This window comes from Polyodon spathula, chromosome 24, assembly GCF_017654505.1.
Source record: "Polyodon spathula isolate WHYD16114869_AA chromosome 24, ASM1765450v1, whole genome shotgun sequence".
NCBI lineage: Eukaryota > Metazoa > Chordata > Actinopteri > Acipenseriformes > Polyodontidae > Polyodon > Polyodon spathula.
This window is the reverse complement of record NC_054557.1, coordinates 2,172,774-2,190,747: the sequence shown is the minus strand read 5'-3', so window position 1 is coordinate 2,190,747 and position 17,974 is coordinate 2,172,774. Positions and strand designations below refer to the sequence as shown.

The 17,974-nt window shown below is 38.2% G+C and overlaps 1 protein-coding gene across 4 annotated transcripts in view; it reads right to left on the bottom strand.

Annotated features, from left to right (window-relative positions):
- Positions 1–432: 432 nt before the first annotated feature.
- The window catches only part of LOC121299162 (CD276 antigen-like), a 98,318-nt gene continuing 80,776 nt past the window's right edge, over positions 433–17,974 (bottom strand). For 2 of the 4 annotated variants that reach the window (XM_041226748.1, XM_041226749.1), the window contains exons 7-8: positions 16,071–16,101; positions 433–3,864 (exon numbers count right to left, since the gene is read on the bottom strand). In XM_041226748.1, the coding sequence (XP_041082682.1) occupies positions 16,073–16,101 (29 nt within the window). In that variant the 3' untranslated portion in view covers positions 433–3,864; positions 16,071–16,072. The remainder of the gene's footprint in view (positions 3,865–16,070; positions 16,102–17,974) is intronic. The other 2 variants (XM_041226750.1, XM_041226751.1) reach the window with 2 other exon arrangements.

Sequence of the window (17,974 nt, the reverse complement as noted above, 5' to 3'; positions counted from 1 at the left end):
GAAGCATTATTTCAATGAGCTGTAAGGGTACCAACAAATTTGAGCACATATATATAATCTTGCATTCATTTAAATTCAATGACCAGGCAAATTGCACTGTTCCAATATTGCAGTGTGCCACGCTGTTAAGCAGATTCTGAGCTTGTTGCAAGGAAAGTAATTATCTGAATCCAGATGTTTTGAGGTTTAAACATGCTCTGAATCCACATCAGAATCATCTCTGAATGGTCACAAAGTGCCATCCTTATACAGCTGTGGAATAACTACAGTACAGTATCCAGTCTGGGATAACCATTTAAATAACCCTAATCAGCCATGTGAGTGACAACCCATTTGCATAAACCATGAGGGCTTAACACTGTTTCTTTGATGTATTACTGCTTTCTGACACATTTAAAATGGACTTAAAACAAAAAACAAACACTAGTTTACTTTTACAACCTCTTGAAAGATATTTATTATGTCCCAAATGGTGGTTTTCATTTAACCAGTAAATACACAACAACAAAAGCAGGTGACTGTTTCGATTTGGCAATGCTCAATGCAACAATGCCACGAAGCTCCATTCTTACAGCATGTGGTAAAACACAATTTAAAAAAAACTAAGACTTGCTAAAGGACACAGCAATACAAAATAAGAAATACAACTCCCCTTCAATAGTAACGATTACAGGAGTAAATAGTGTTTGGGTCAAGAGTTTGGTTGTAGCGTCCCCTGTGGGTTGTCAAAGATCGTTGTTTTCATGTTCTGTTTGGTGAACCAGCACCGGATACACAAACAATGATTGGAAACATTCAGAATGGAAAGGGAGGGGTACCAAAAAAAACTGTAGCTAAAAGGTTTCTTTGCAGTTGTAGTTATAGGTCTTGGCTCTGATCGCAGTGGCACAATTGTAGTTATAGGTCTTGGGTCTGATTGCCTGCTCAGCCCTGATCACATTATTTGAAGCCACTTCTAAACAAGCTTGGATGCAGAACAAGATTGTTTTCATTCATTGAGTTTGAGGATTGAAGAGCCTGCAATATATTAAACAAAATATAAATCTTTAACCTTAAGCCATATAACAGTGAGGCTCCCCAGAAAGAAGACTGCTTCAACTCGTACTAACATCATCATTTATCAGTAAAACACACAGTTAAACGCTACTGGAAAAAACACAATGAGTAATCGTAGTCGCCACACACTTTGTAACAGACATGGCCCATCTGGTTTGAAGTAAAGCCTGCCCTTAACCGTCATGCTTTCAATCCAATGGATTTTCAACTCGACTAAAATAGAGAATATGGAATTTACAGACGTTTGATTTGTGGGAATGCTATCTAGACTTTCTTCAGATCAAAGGAACATGCTCAGGCTCAGGATCATACAACAGTGGCAGGAAAGTTTGCGAAAACAGACTGAATGTCCTTACAAAGAGTGCTAAAAATAAGAGATGCAAAAACACTGAATGGGGCCGATTCCCAGTGGTCTTGATTTCCTGGAGCCATCGGATATTTCTTCACATTGCTAGCTGACTCAAAGGCACATTTTCTGAGAGGAATAAAACAATTGTAACACAATTAAACTAGAAAGGCAACTGAAGTTTTAACTGGAGTGTTCTCAGGATATGGCCCTGTAATTTTGGAATCAGTTTTTGGCCAGTGTGCACTGGTGCATTTTGTTGTACTGCACCATTGTAGGTTTACATGAGAGCAACCAGGACGGGTGTTAAGTTACCCTTTGCACACTGAAAATTCTACTCCTTTTTTCAGGCCTGCCTGACATGACTGTAGGTCTTGTATCAGTGCAAACATGCATCTACTATACAGTATTACATCTTTCTAGAATACTGAGGGTTTGAAGAGTATTAAGAAAACAGTGATAATGAAGTACACCCCGTGATTATCTAGCTTGAAAGTAAAACAATGTTTTAATCCATTGAAAACTGTTTTTTCTTCTTAACTAATTTAGTTATCTCCCACCTAAAACTGCGTAAAATTACCAGTGGTAGCCACAACCCTCCGGAACTAGGATCAGGGAGAATTTCAATAAGGCCGTGCATGGTTTTGATTTCACACAAAATAGTTTGAAAGGTGCGCATGCTTGTCTACTGTGAATTCTTTACTAGAATCAGGGTGATGAATTTCATCAGATTGTCTGCTGCTTCTGTCATCCCATCAACATCTTTTGGGTTGGTAAGCATTCTTGGTTACGTAGTGAGATTTAGCATGCTTTCTAGTAACTGTTTGCTTTGAAGATATGGTATACGGTAATTTAAACTATAACTACTGAAATGCTGTATTGCCTATTAAAAAAAAAAAAAAAAAAAAAAAAACTCTGGCTTGGGGCTTCAGTGAAATGTGTTTTAATTGAGGAGTAATCCCTGAAGTTTCTCCTATGGATATTTCACTACACTTAATATGTTAAATAAAACAAAAGCTTTCCTGGTTTACAGACCTAACAATATTCTTTGGTTGATTGTCTGAAGTCTGCAGAAGGCTATTATGCAAATTTGAAGACACGAAAATAACACACTTGCCACTGCATTGTGTGCAATTACGTTATTCATCTAACTGAATCAAAATTATAATGGGCCGTCCACAGATTTTGTTTTGTTTAAAGGACACTTTTTTTTGTAAAGAGAATTATAAACATTATTTTACATTAAACAGTAATTAAAAAATGTTTTAAAAAAAAGACAGAATACACTCCTTACTCTCTCTGAAACAATGAGATTTACAAACAGAATACCCTTCTAACCCTCTCTGAAAAAAAATGGGCTTTAAAAACAATATCTTAAAGCAGTCCTTCATGTTGTGTCCTGAAAGTACTGGGAGAAGTTCAGGAAGCCACCAAACAAGCAGGCACTTTTAGGCACTTGTTTACCCGGAATGCTCTGTAAACAGGTCTATGTACTTTCAGTCTGCAGTATGGATCTGAAATTTAATACAAAACAGACTTCAGTTGATCAAAAGTATTTGTAATCACGTGCTAGTTAAAGTGGAATTTAAATAACGTTAAAACACATATTGAAGTCTTTGGCCTTTTTTGGGAAGTTATTCTCAAATCGTAATAGCTATTGTAGTATAGTGGAAGCAGAATTTGCAAATACAAAGGCTTTAAGGCCTCATCAGTAAAAAGGTCCCTTCACAATAATTGTGGTAGGTACAATAGCCAATAGGAGGCACTGTTTTCCATAATTCAGGTTTCCTGGCATTCAAAGGTCAGCGTGTTAGACTTGGCTGAACTGGTATTGCATTAAGAGCTGCCTGTTACACAGCCAAGATAATAGTTCACTCAACTCTATGTATGTAAATTATGGCTGTACATCAGCACCCACAGTGGAAGTTATGCAATGGGGTGCATGTCACATGGCAACTCTCCTTCCGAGATTCCAGGGCTCTCTCTGACAAATGCCATCCCCTATGTTTATCTCATAAGCAGTCAGTGTGTGTGTGTGTATTTATATATATTATACACACACTGTAAAAAGTAGAGTAGACCTGAAAAAAAAACTAAACAATACTGTATTAAAAAAAAAAATACAAGCACAACTACAATCAAGGAAATAGGGATCTTTTGGAAGCCCTTCAAAGTTTTGCAGTTGGTTTCAAATCCAGTAGAGGACAGAATAGGTGAAAACCTCTCCTCTTCACTGCAGGGTGTCCTAGACGGTAGGTCTTCCAGCGTTACGGGATACATCAAATAAGGCCAAAATCTTTTTTTTTTTTTTTTTTTTTTTTTTTTATAACTTAATTAAATGTCCTCCAGCAAAACTAGGTGTGCGGATTATGCTTGAACAGAAAGTGTGTGTGGCCATGTCTGATAGGAGGTGTGCACAATGGGAGCCATTTCACCTTGTTGCCATCAACGTTTTCTTTCACCTGAAAAACAAATAAATATGTAAACTAATGTCTGTTTGACAGGCAGACACCTCATTATAACCCCTGAATCATGTTACTCTCAATAACGTGTGCCTAGAAATGTATTTAACAAGTTTTATCACATTTAAATGAGCGGTTCTCTAGATATACACTGGCGGTCAAAGCCACTGAAACAATGCCTGGGGGCGGGACATGTACTGCCCCTTTTAACCCACTCAGACCTCTTATTAAATACTCTGGTATCCCTAAATAGATACAGATCTTTTTAAAAATATGCAAAATATTTGAAGTCCCATTTGTACCTTGATTAGTATCAATTTTTGACACTCTAAAGTGTGACAAACAATGGCCTTTGTCTCGACCAGCTTTTTAAATCAACATTCAGTAACAAGCATTTCTGTACTTAACAGGATCAATGGAAGAGACCAGCACCTCTGAATAGAAGACACTGTAGAGACCAGGGATCCCAAGTACTGGTATTTAAAGGTACAGGTTCAATGGAAATCACCACCAAACCTCACAATCCCCCCAACAATTCAGAATAACATTTTGCGGTTTTCAGTTTGTTCAGGAAAGGTGAAAGCCAGGGAAATAAAGCAAACACAAAACAAATGTCTGTCATCAGACACAATGTCATCTTCATAAACAGTGTGAATTCCCCTGGCTCCATCCCTGCTCCTTTTGATCATTGCCTCTCTGCCTGCTTCAATAAAACAGATGGGATTTCCTTGTAAATCATTCTTTTTGTGAGGTGTCATATCAGAGCATTACACCACACAATGGGACAGAGGCAGCTGTTTTGATAATTGGACTGCCAAACATTGAGAGTATCAAAAAAACTATGAAGACATGAAGAGCACTGATGATCTGTCACTATTGGGCAATTCAAATACAGGGAGCCAGTCCAGGAACCTATCAAATAATAAGGTGGCCTTTCCAATGGAAGAAACATCGTTTCTGATAAGGAATAAATACCAGAGATTTGTACGGTTTTATAATGTATTGACTTATCTGGTTAACATATATTATTGGACAATTTACCATTGTAGATGTTAATTAGATTTTACATGCAAACTATGCTAATTTACTGTGTGCAAATGAGTTGATGTTGCAATCAGAGAGGTTACTATAGGTTTGATGCTGCGCTTAATATTGAATAATGGGCAAATCGGGACTTAAAGCCTCTTTTTTACATTGTGAGGTGCCCTTTTTACTGAGGTCACCCTAATGTCCGGTTTCACTGTAATTACTTTAGAATTACTTAGTTGTTGTTCCCAGTGTAAAGTTATTACTTGAGTAAGAAACTGTTCCCTTCCCTTTGTAACCCTAACGCTAGTGATGAGCAATTAATCAAATAGGTTCATTTCCGATTATTAAATTAAACACCGAAATCAACTTTGAACAATTAAAACCACCATTTTGATCGATTATTAACTATAAAACTTCACGTTTTCTTTATGGTTGGCCACTCATCATAAGTTCTGCATCTCTGCCACTTTCGGATTCCACCAGTTCACTTCAGGCAACACTGAAGCTGCTTTCACTCTGGGATCTGTAGTCAAGGGAACTCGAGACACGCCCTCCTGCAAAGCTCCCATAATGCAAACAAAACGGCGTCACGAACAAAAACATGCAAGGAGTGGCATATATCAGAACTCTTTGTTATAAATACTTGTCAGAGAAAAATGAGAGAGCGTTTAAATACATTAAGTTCATAAATAAACTAAACTATTTACATTTTCTTTACACATTTATCATTAGTTTAGTCAGTGAGACTGGTTAATAAATGACATTTTATTTTAACAAATAAACAAAAATAGTTCAAATTACTATTGCTTGTATTATGTTTAAGATTATTACTGACAATTATTTTTATTGTTTCAGGTTGCCATTCTTTTTTGTATTAGGTTATTTAATGAGTTAATAAACTTCCAGCCATGTATTATTATTATTATTATTATTATTATTATTATTATTATTCTGTTCTGCAGCATTATCAACCCTAAAGAGTTAGGGATTCAAAATATTTCGGGCAGTTGAGAGCAAGAGAATGCTTTGTCAGATTGTGTGCTTTTCCTTATTAAAAATGGTTTCTATAGTGGTATTGTTTATATATTGGTTATGCTGCTTTATTAGTGACTTCAATATATGCATACTGTATGTTTTGCAGGTTTGAAAGTGCTGTTGAAAAAAGTTATTGAAGTTTTATTGTAGTTTTTAAATTAGAAAAAAACATTTGATAAGGAACCTTTGACTTTTTTTCTCTTAAGAATGATGTTATCAGAATAAAAGATAATCAGGATTATTTTCAAATATTGAATCAACTTGTAAAAGTGATAATCGCTCATCACTACCTAACCCTAGCCCTAGCTCTTCTCTTTGTATGATGTCTGCCATCATTCAGAGTGGTTCTCATGTTCATTTCATTCAGGGGCTGCTCTTTAGTTCTAGTTGCCTGCCACAGACATGTTAGGCAGGGTAGATCAGCCACATTTGCGCTATATTAGGAGCTCCATCTAGTGCACAACAGTGTATTGCCATCAAAGCAGAAGGAAACTGGATCCAAGTGGCAGATCACTAGAAGGCACTGGGTCTTACTTCTACTAAGACCCACTGGCTGATCTAGTCTACGCTACATACGTCTTTGGTAGGCAACTACAACTGAGAGGTGAAAGCTCCTTAACACAGACTTGTTAAAAAAAAAAAAAAAAAAAATAAAAATGGACAGGAAAGCACTCAGAATGTTATAGTGGAGCTACTTCCTGTTTAAACAGACATTTTGATTGAACAGTATAACGTTGCAGGGAGCAAAGTGTTCATTTACAAGGACGAGCAGGAGCCTCCATAACTTCTGACAGCCATATACAATACAGACACTGTTTCACATGGGGATGTACAACTTGCTTTGGTTTGAATTTAACCGGTATTAGTCCTTCAGCTGCCAATAACTGACTTTATCTGATGCTGAATGCTTTACTCTGGCCATGACAGAGCGAACAAAACAAAGTAACTTGTGAGAAAAATGGACTTCCACTGTATCTACCAACTAAACTAAATTTGTTCTCAAAGATAGTATTGTGTGGTGTTTTCAGACCTGTCAACTCTCCCGTATTCACCGGGAGTGTGCCCTTCACTGTGTAGTGCAGTCAACTGTAGATACATTTTGGAAATGACCACCATCAGGAAAGGGGAGGTGCTAGATGAGGAGTGAAAGAAAAGGGGGTGGCTCAAGGCTGCAGTAAAAAAAAAAAGAAAAGTTTTTTTTTTTTTTACATCTTCAGCTAAAGAAATAAATCTATCTGCTTGATTGTTAAATCCTATAGCACTGCTATGTGTAATAATCTGTATATAATAGGTGTATTCAGGCTTGGGCAAAATACTCACAAAAAGTATCCAAATACAAACTGCACTGGAAACACTGTACTTTCAATACAAGACAACTGTATTTGGAAAATACCTTTCTAAAACAAAACAAGATTTTCATAGGTCATTCAGAAAAATCTATTCTGTCAAGAAAGTAACTGAAACAGTTGCCAAGTTTGAAGCTCCATGGAGCAAAGATGCAGTGTGTCCTTGTTTCCCTCGAGCGATCAAAGCTCGGGTCCTGTTACCAACACCCAGGCTTCATACACAAATTCCATAATTTATACTGCAAGTATACATGTGCCAAGATAGGATAGTATAATGGTATCAATTGTATACTAAAACCAGACAATTATGGCAATATACTTGCAGTATATTACTTTTTTGTAAGGAATGATATCGGATTCTGATCCAAAATACTTTAATCCATCTGTTAAACGCCGAACACTATGGGAAGTGAAGAATAACAAAAATGAAATAACAAATGCATGCATACATTACATACTAGAATATGCAAGTATCATATATTAAACATACAAGTCAAATACTAAATACAGTACACCCTCGTTAGAACAACCCTGTTTGGGTCCAAAGCCATTTGTTCGCTATAGTAAAAGGACAATCCAAAACGAACAATATAAGCTGCTGGAGTTAGTTAAGGAAGTCACCATGGATAAAGGCATTAGCTCAACTAATAATATTAGTAATGTTTTTATTTTATTATTACATTATATGTCACTACTACCACATAATAACAATGAGACTGTGAATAAAAGTAGAATTAGAAATACATTATACCTATCTGTGGCACGCTGCATTCTGTATTCTGGCTATATCCTATTCGTTGAAAAGCGCATCAACAAAGTAAGTTTTGTTTCAATTACAAGTGTTAATTTAATTCCTTATTAAAAAACAAAACAACAAAAAAAATCACATCAATGTTGCTTTGCTGTGCCGGTTGCGTAGAGCTGTACAAGTTAATATCAGCGGCAGTTTGACTATTTTTTTTAATCAGTATTTAAATCGTATAATGAAGGCCATACAGCAAAGATGTAAATAGTGTATCTACACTCTGCACTGTACTGTAAGTTACAAGCAAGCACTGTACATTTAAAATAACATTACCGGTACAATTTATTAATCACATTAAAGAAATGTGATAAACGATGTTAATATGCTATGTTTATATACACCAGAGGGGCTACAGAACGTGTGGAAGTTGTTGATCGCACAAGGAATTCTGACTTTATTAAATATTTCAGCAACATATAATACATTTTCCATTACATAAGCAAGAGGATGGAGGATGGGGGACCCCCGATGGGGAGAAACTGACTTTATCCTTTAAACTGGCCCAAGTGGCTGCAATAAACTGCACTTAATGAACATCTTCAAGCTTTGTGACTTGGTTGAGGGTGTACCCTAAGGTTCAATCTGGAGCCCTCTGATGTATTTTTTGTATATTATGAAACATATAACTTAGATCTGTGCTCCTGGTTTTAATTGCTGGTTCAGTGCTGATGGTACAGCATTTTCACTGCAGACTGTCTCCCTGAAGGCGATTCATTAGTGGAAGGGGAATTCTTTGAGGGAAAAAAAAAATAGCTTGAGCCACCCCAGATTGCACTAAGCTTCATTAGGTGCGTCTGAAGGAAGACAAAACCCTAGATGTCAAATTCTGTAGTATTTTTTCAAACAGATTATGACACAATCTTTACAGAGTATGGGCTTGATCTTTCGCGCAATCCCGTCGCTAAATTTGTGCCTCGCAAAAAAAGTGCTTTGGCACAAAATGAGAGATATTCCAAAATGGCACAAAGCAGTTGCAAGACATTGGAATATAGCAGTTTTTTGAGCAACTCGCAAATCTGTCTGTGCCTCTCAAAACCGTCTGTGCATTCACTACCAATATAGCAACTGCACACAACAGCCAAGCGAGAATGCAGAATGATGGACAGTCACCATTAGTAATGCGACAAGCTGCTATCATTGGTGTCGCCACATTATGTACCGATACGACAACAGACGAGACCACACAATATCGTGCACACATACATAAGGACCATTCAAATGCACAATTGGCTCCATAGCTAGGCGCTGAGTTTTCAAATTAATGAACTGATGAACAGCCACTGTTTTATTGAATACGGACAGTAGTGTATCACAAGGAAATACTATATAGGTTTCTTTAAAGGCCAGCTGATCCGACATAGCTGTATGTTTTTGAAGTAAAATAATAAAAAAAAAGGCTTTGGATACTGTGTGTGTTTTTTTTTTTTTCTAAATTATTATTTTTTTAATAAGTCGTGCCATGACTACAACTTCTGTGGTGGCGCACTCTCTGATTTGTAAATGTAACGAGTTCATTCACCTGCAAAGTAAACATCAATCAAGCATTTTTATATACACAATACACAGAAGTGCGTTATGTTATTCATTCTACTCACCCATTTGAACATCGTGATTAACCCCAGTTTGTAAAGTTTTGGAATGGATTTTTTTTGTTACGCCATTTTTTTGTAAGAATCATAATTAATTCTAAATACGCTCCTAAAATGTTAGTATGATTTCTCAATAAATGAACAGTCTCTGTACAATTAGCAACACCGACATTCAGCAAACTGGACAGCTGGATAAAAACGGCCAGTAATTACAGTTAACAGAACTGTTTGTACCGCCTCAGCTAACTTATGATTGGACTGCTGCAGAGAAAATACAGGTCTTTGATTGGTTGATCGTATCACGGTCTGATTTTAGGAAAACATTAACTGCAGCTGCCCACCCCTCACCCATGATACACAGCAACCTATGGAATAGCCAAATAAAGCAATGGGCTAAAAGATGGGTGTATGATGTATTTATATAATTAATTTACAAGTGTGTGGCAACACACAGCAAAGGCAGGACCCCCCCTCCCCTCTTCATCCTTCTCTCAATCTACTTTTCCATACTTTGACGGTACATATTGGATGCCGATATGCCTGTGGAGTAGTGAAGAACACATATAACTGTATATGTAAACACACTACCGCTGTCCATCATATCAATACAGTGACAAAACATATAACTGATCCACCCATCCGGTGTGTGCGAATGGAGGGGGGGGGGGGGGGGGGGGGTTGGGTTCTGTAATATTGTACGTTTGTACTATTGTATCTAACTCCAGAGTGGACTGTTACTCTGATACTATTTGAGCCAGCAGTGCGCAGTTATTAGAATTATTGGTATATTAGCCCAATTCAAATTTGATTGCGCTGTGTGCATGCTGAATGTCCACCTAGAAAACATTTGCATCTCATGTTTCTATTTACCGATGCATTACCATATGCCAATAGGACCGTATTAAAGGAACAGAAGGAAGGCAGTGTGCTGGACAGAGGTGAGTGCATGCTTTCATACTCGTCTGTTGGGCATGGGAATATGCTATAAACGTCACTATGATATACACGTTATATATGTTATGGAAACAAAAAAGAGGCTTATTGCTTGTACGTTTTTGCCGCAAATTGACTATGGTGATGCAGTATATAGGTTTGCATCACCATCAACTTTAGGTTAACTGGACTCGCTGCTTGAAGAAACGAAATGCGTCCAACTTCACTGATACATATATAAGACCATATATTTTGTAAAGTTATATTGAATATACTTATAGATTCTCATAGTAACCATAGCCTCAGATCGCATTCTTTTTTGTATTTTAAAATCCCCCAAATTTACGGTTGTACAACAGGCTGACTCCGGACCATTCCTTTGCTTATTATGACATAATACTGGAATGGTTCCAGGACAAACTCAAGCTTGCAGGTTTGATTTCGACGTCTGGCACTATAGAAATACGGTGAATTCTCATTTGCCGTTTAAGAAAGAGTACCCCGGCTTCCCACCAACATTTAAAATTGTTTTAAATAGTTGACTACTTTTGTGTATTTTGATTATTGTTTTAAATGTGATTTGCCTGTGTCTTAATTGTATTTTATTGTGTATTGTTCTTGTTGTCCGATTGACTTACTGCTACCTGCTTCGCTAGGTCTCAGTCGTAAAAGAGGTTTTAATCTCAATGTGACTACAAGGATAATAAATAAATTATATAAACATTTTTGCAAAGGTTTTGTTGGGCACACAAGCCATCGTCTTATATATTGCAGAATATAAAACAACGACTTGTGTCTAGAAAAAAAAAACAGGTTTTCTCAATAAGGTGTCTAGAAGGGCTAGTATTCCGATAGTATCCTAATACTAAGTGGGTATTCGGTATCACGTTTTCGGAATACTGGTATCCAGAATATGGACGGATTCATTCGGAATACCCTGTTTAGATGGCATGGAATGGCAATTCAAATTTCCCACTATTCCGAATACAACTGGAATCCTGATAGAACAGGACAACTGGAACAGGTACACGGATAGCAATATGGGTGCATTCAATTGCACCTACCACGCGCAGCAGGTGCGCGACCTCATAAAAACCCTGCATTATCTCCTCACCGTTTGCTCTGGTACTGGGGAATTTAATATGTTCCTCAGCAACGCGGTTATGAACCGGTCGAGGTGGCGGACACGGCTGCCTGGGTGATTCTCACTGTATCACCTGCTACCTTCTGGAAGGTTTCGGTAGCCAGGATACACATACAGACAAACACTAGCAATTGCTCAGACAAGGCATGACTGCGCAGGTTTGTTCTAGCCGGGTCATCATGCAGCATGTGGCATAGATGAGTCGAGGCGATACCTGGACACGATTTGCTCATTGCTGAGCTCCTCATATGTGTGTCAGCATATCTTCGCCTATTTCAGGGTTGCTGTATCTGGGTGTGCCTTGCATCATTCACATCCACATGTCGACGGACACGCTGCCTGCTACCCACATTTCCCATTGTTGCCTGTTTGTAGTCAGTACTGGAATGGTAGTGTGCGCTGAGTTAACGCAGTCCTTTTACAATCCTTATTCTGCACTTCACAACCCTGGTTTTATGCTTGGCGCATACCTTCGAATATACCAGGATAACGCATATTGTCGTCCATTCCCCCCCCCCATATTGCGCGATGCATACACTTTATTTCTGTACAGTCCAGAATGGATTGTGACGAGCAAAAGGATGTTTCGACTATGGCAACTTGGCACAATTTCGGCACAACGGCCATTTGCGACGCGCATACCCCTCTGCGCGATGAGCAAACCTTTCGAATATCGGGCCCTATGACTACACATCTGTTCAGAAGAGTTGTTTCTGTTCTACAGAACATAATTCCACAAGGAAGGTGCTTAAAGAGTGATTTAAAATATAGAGCTAACATACTTCCATTAAATCTTTCCTCAAATCACTTAGTTCTCTCATTTTACTTTACAAAAGACCCAAACATTATGGTAAATGTGTTTTAGATGTTTTATGGTATTTGTTAAGCTACTATTTAATTAAAATTACTGATCTCTCCTCCTAGATATTTCAATACTGCACTTCCACCTCATCCATGCCTTCTATTACAAGATGTCAAGAGAAATTTCCAAAATTCAGTGACAAACATTTAGACTAGAAGCCTTTCAATGCTTTAAATTCTAGCCAAAACGCTTGTTATTGAATTTATAATGTTTCTTTTAGTATTTAAGTTCACCAGTGTTGTGTGTTTGATAATTATGGATGACGATGTCACAAAGGAGTGTACAGAGACTGGAAACAAGTGAGTCCTACCGTTCCAGTGGTGTGGAAGCTCTTTAGCTGAATAATTCATTAAAATATCTCAATGTCGGCACTGCAAGAATCACTCAAAGCTTTGTTTCCTCATGTTCCAGTCTGATATTGTAACTACATCTATACTGCAGAAGTAAAAGGATTACAATAAATAATTTAAAAAGATGTAGTAATAAAGAAAGAAAGGAAGAATTCGATTAGAGCACTTTCCCAATGTGATGCTGTCTTATCAAATCAGCGTCAAAAAGGTGCAGCTGGATGAGAGAATATTTCACCCAAAAAGTGACCCAATTAGACCTCCTCGTACTCACACCAAAGTTCACCAAAATCCAAAGAGGTTTGAATGGATTCTTAAAACACTGTGCTTACCTCTCAAAACAGTTCCGTTCTCCCCTGGTCTCTTCAAACCCCCTTTCCTACCACCTGTATACAAGATAAGCCCCCCAAACAAAAAACTAAGAACACTTATTTCTCAGTGGATATCGGTTCTGCTTTGCTGTCAACCAAAATGAAAGATGAAATAAAAGTAATTTGAATTATCTGTTGAAGGGGGGTAGCCATTATCTTGTGCTAATTGTACCTAGAGGGCTTGTCACTTGCACAATATTAATATGGGTTCTTCCACGATAGAACATCTATTAACAAATGCTGGGTTCCAGATTACAGGAATCAGCTGGAACTGCAGATTTACAGTGAACACTGTACTTTCTGATCTTGAACACAAAATTAGCAACACCTGCCATCAAAGTGTATTCCTGTTTGCCATCTTACAGGTACACATGTGCATGCACACACACACACACACACACACACACACACACACACACACACACACACAAATGAAACAGGTAGCTTGTACCCCAGTCTCTCTCGTTCATTTTACATAATGAGAATGCTCCTCATGCCTCCCACATAACAGGTAAAAACAAAAATAGCTTTATGCACAGGCAGACACTCGCAGCTAAAACATAAACTTAACAGAACTTGCATTTGACACGTCAAAAGAAAAAAGCTCTACCGAGAGCAGATTAAAAGCTAGGTAAAGATACACAGTACCTGGTATTAATGCTATTATCTTCACTGTCAGTGAAGAGTCATTTTATTAATATTATATTTGAAACACCAGGCAACTTTATTATGATGACTAATAAAAGCTACAGTGATGCATCAGTTTATGGTAGCATTCATAGCTCTACTTAAAGTAATGAAGTCAGTTTATTAGAATTTAGTGTCTGATAATAGGTTGAGTAGGAGACAATCGACTGCAACCTATGGGTTTGTTTCCACACGTTATTTACGGTTTTAGACCCATGTTCAGTGCCATTTATTGTTTGTATCTCACTCTGACACCTCGCTTCCTAGTTATCGTGGTGTCCCTGAATACGTCATTGTTTTGGGAACTGGACAAGCCATGCTGGGCTGAATGGCCTCCTTGTTCATAAACGTTCTTGTGTTCGCTGCATAACTCATAAAGTTAACGTTTTGTGAATAACGGTCTGCATCTTTAAAAGAGGGGTGTCCTGGCAAACTTTCATCATCAGAAACTATTTTTGTGGTGATGTGGTAGAAAAACTTGATAACCCATAAATATTTCAGTTCATTATTTTTACGACAAGCAAGGATACGTTTTTCCTGGGCACCCCTTAAATATGTCCACAAATGAAAGGTTTTCCACACAGTACTGGTTCAGTGAATCTAAACTGGGATGCTGGCGAATGCAGGGTGACTAACCTGTTTTGCCTGTCGTCGTCCCGACCCCCCCTTATTATTTTTGCTTGCAAAGTTCAAGAAATTATTGGAAAGACTGGACATCATTATTTTCTGGAACCATTGTAAGCTTGTACTGGGCCCTATTCAAAAAGTTTTACTTCCCTGTAATCAAATATGAGGCCTTGCAGACGTCATCCCATTGTACAGTAACACATACACTGCAGCCCAGTAATGGTTTGAACAAAAATAGCATGTCATGTCCTGTAATGAAGCGCAGATGACAACCCCTAAGTGTTCACATCAGTGAGACCCCTGCTGAAAAACCTTAACCTAGACCACTAGACTTTGTTTTGCAGGGTGGGTGGGTGCTGGTGATGGATCAAGATTTCTGCATATGGCTGACAGCTATGCCACTGACTTAGACTTAAGAGCTATGCACACCGGGAGCGAAGCAAACTTTAATAAAATCTTCAGTTGGTGCATGAATGTGATTATTATTATTATTATTATTATTATTATTATTATTATTATTATTAACAGTCAACATTATTAAAACAAAGAAGCGTCATTTTACAGAAATACGAAACCAGTGTGTGGTGCTCCCCGTCACTTTGACCAAAATTAATGTGAAATAAAGAGATACACACCATCAATTTCCAATGGTTCTGTTATTTCTTTGTGTACAGAAACATAGAAGGCTTGTGCAGACAAACCATCAGTTTGTCCTCTTCTTCGTGACCCCCCCCCCCCCCCCCCCCCCCAAAAAAAAAAAAAAAGAAATAATATGTTTGGACAGCTGTATTGGATTAACTGCTGTATCATGTTGTCACAAAGACGGCTGTAGAGGTTGACGTCAGACCCAGGAACAGAAACCAAAACACGCTTTTGCTGGCGGGTGCAAACTGAGCCGTAGCAATTGCTTATATTTTTAAATCACTCTCTTCTCTCTCACCCGTTCTCCACTTCCCGAACACACAACCCCGAGTGACTGAAAACCAGCTGTTTTTATGCAGTTGTACCGAGACTCTATTGCTAATCAATCATTCAATTGGAGTCTCAGTACAACTGCACATGAATTAATTGTAATTTCACGTGCTCACATATTACATTTTACCTGCGCGTGAAAGGTTTCACAATAATAAGCTTATGCATAAACGTGAGAATCCATTGCATGGCCATGAAATTCAAAATTGTGAAAAACCGTGAGTTTCATGGGTAAGCCTTGATACTTGACATCCATGATGGACAGGCTGTAAACGTTTAAATAGTAACATTGTATTTTATTAACTGGAAATGGCCGTTGTTTTTTAATATTGCTTGTGAACGATATGAAATGTGTATGGTAGGTTACACCACAAACAAAATAAAAAGCGTGAGGTATTAAATGTAGATTTACACCCTTAGTTATAACAGTAGAGTTGAAAACCAAAAGAAAACACTCACCTTCATTTTCTTGTTTTCAGTGGCTGCATTGCTGAAAGGGAAAAACAAGAGAGTCCAGACTTATTACAGAACAATTTTATAATTTACTACCATGGCTAGGATAGGAATTTTTTCTAACTTTGTATTACAAAAACATTTCCTCAGTCAGCAGTGTCAACAATTTCCTAACTGTCTCATCTTATCCTAACACTAGTTAGGAAATCCTATCTAATATCAATCTTATCCTGATCAAGTCTGAATAGAGCAGGTTACAGCTGGAGCTTCAGGGAACTGTCACCAAAACATACAAGTTATACACAGTTCTTCACAACTGGATAAATGGCCTTCTCTCTCTATATATGTACAACCTCAGTGCGACAGATGGCTCTCTATACCCTCCCTCTCTCTATGCATAACGAACTGGGTCCAAGCTCTACCTGAGTTGGTAAAAGCCAGTTCAATCCAACTGTGAAACAGAAGCATGAACCTGGCATCTCAATGAGGCTTCAGCACAGAACCACCCCTCATCCTGTCACCATTATTCAGTAAATCATATGCCTTGTTTTACATGGGGCTGGACAGCGATGTATTAGGACACTCTGTGTAGCCTTACTCTAATAGCTTGGGTCTCTAATTACATAATTTCAAAAGCTGGCAATTAATTTACTCTAACACTGTCTGCTGCCTTCACAGAGGCACAGAGACAGAGATGTATGGGAGGAAAGGCTGATGTGTCTAATTATCAGCTGCAAACCAACATACGCATGTAGCATCAACATCTAAAAATAGCCAAGATGAGCAGTGCGAAGAGCACTACAGAGAATGGATATTGTTCCCACAGGAGCATTCTTCAGAATGAAAGAGACTTCAGGTTCATTAATGCTTTAGCTGTAAACACGTCCTTTCTGACTGCGCCACCAATCATACATACAGTTATTGTAAGTATTCATACAGCAGTTCTACATAATCCACTTTTGTTCAATTCTGTTAAAACAATTCACATTACTCAGAATAGCAGGGATGCAGACACTGGAAATGTTTTTAAATCTATATTTACACATATGGTGTGGGGTATGATCTGGTATACCCTGGTGTGAGGTATGATCTGGTATACCCTGGGTACCTTGATTACTCTGGAAGGCCTGGCTTAAGCATCATTGCGGATGACATCCACCCAACAATACTGCACATCTACAGCAATGACTAGTTTCAAGAGAACTCTGCTATAATTCTGTGTAAATGGTTGGAGGAGCATGATGGGGACTTCAGGCATCTCCATGGCCACAAACCAACCCTGGATCTCAATCTAATTGAGCATGTATAGGATAAACTTGAACAATGCCTGTATCATTATGATCCTATGCCTACCAATTGTGTGAAATATTAATGACTGAATAAATTGAATAAAAGGGAGTACAAGTAATGGACAAAAACAAGGCTGCAGCAAGAAGGCAAAAGTTACAACACCACTTCTACAGCACAAACCACACCATACTACTGAACACCATGGATACTAAAACTTACGGGAACTGTTCAAACATAATTTTTTCGGTGTCACTGTACAGGCAAGTACTGAAAGAAGGATTTTTTTTCAGTATTCAAACACGAAAAATAGCTTTTTGTTCCTAAAAGAAGTGGGTCAGAATGTACACTCGCAGGATTTGGTGTGTTACAGATGTAACCCTTGGGAGCACTGCTCTAGAACACATGCATGTCTCTTCAGACTGCACACTCCAATGTGTTTGCTTCAGACTGCACACTCCAATGTGTTTGCTTAGAAGCTGGTCTCCTGTGAAAGTGGAGGCGGCTTCGCTGACCACAAACTGGCTGCAGAATTCCAGGGAGCGATCGACAGCCTCCTCAATTCAGCCCCACAGCGTATCCTTTCGGAGGTGTCCAATCAGAGTTAGGTGGCAGCTCATTAA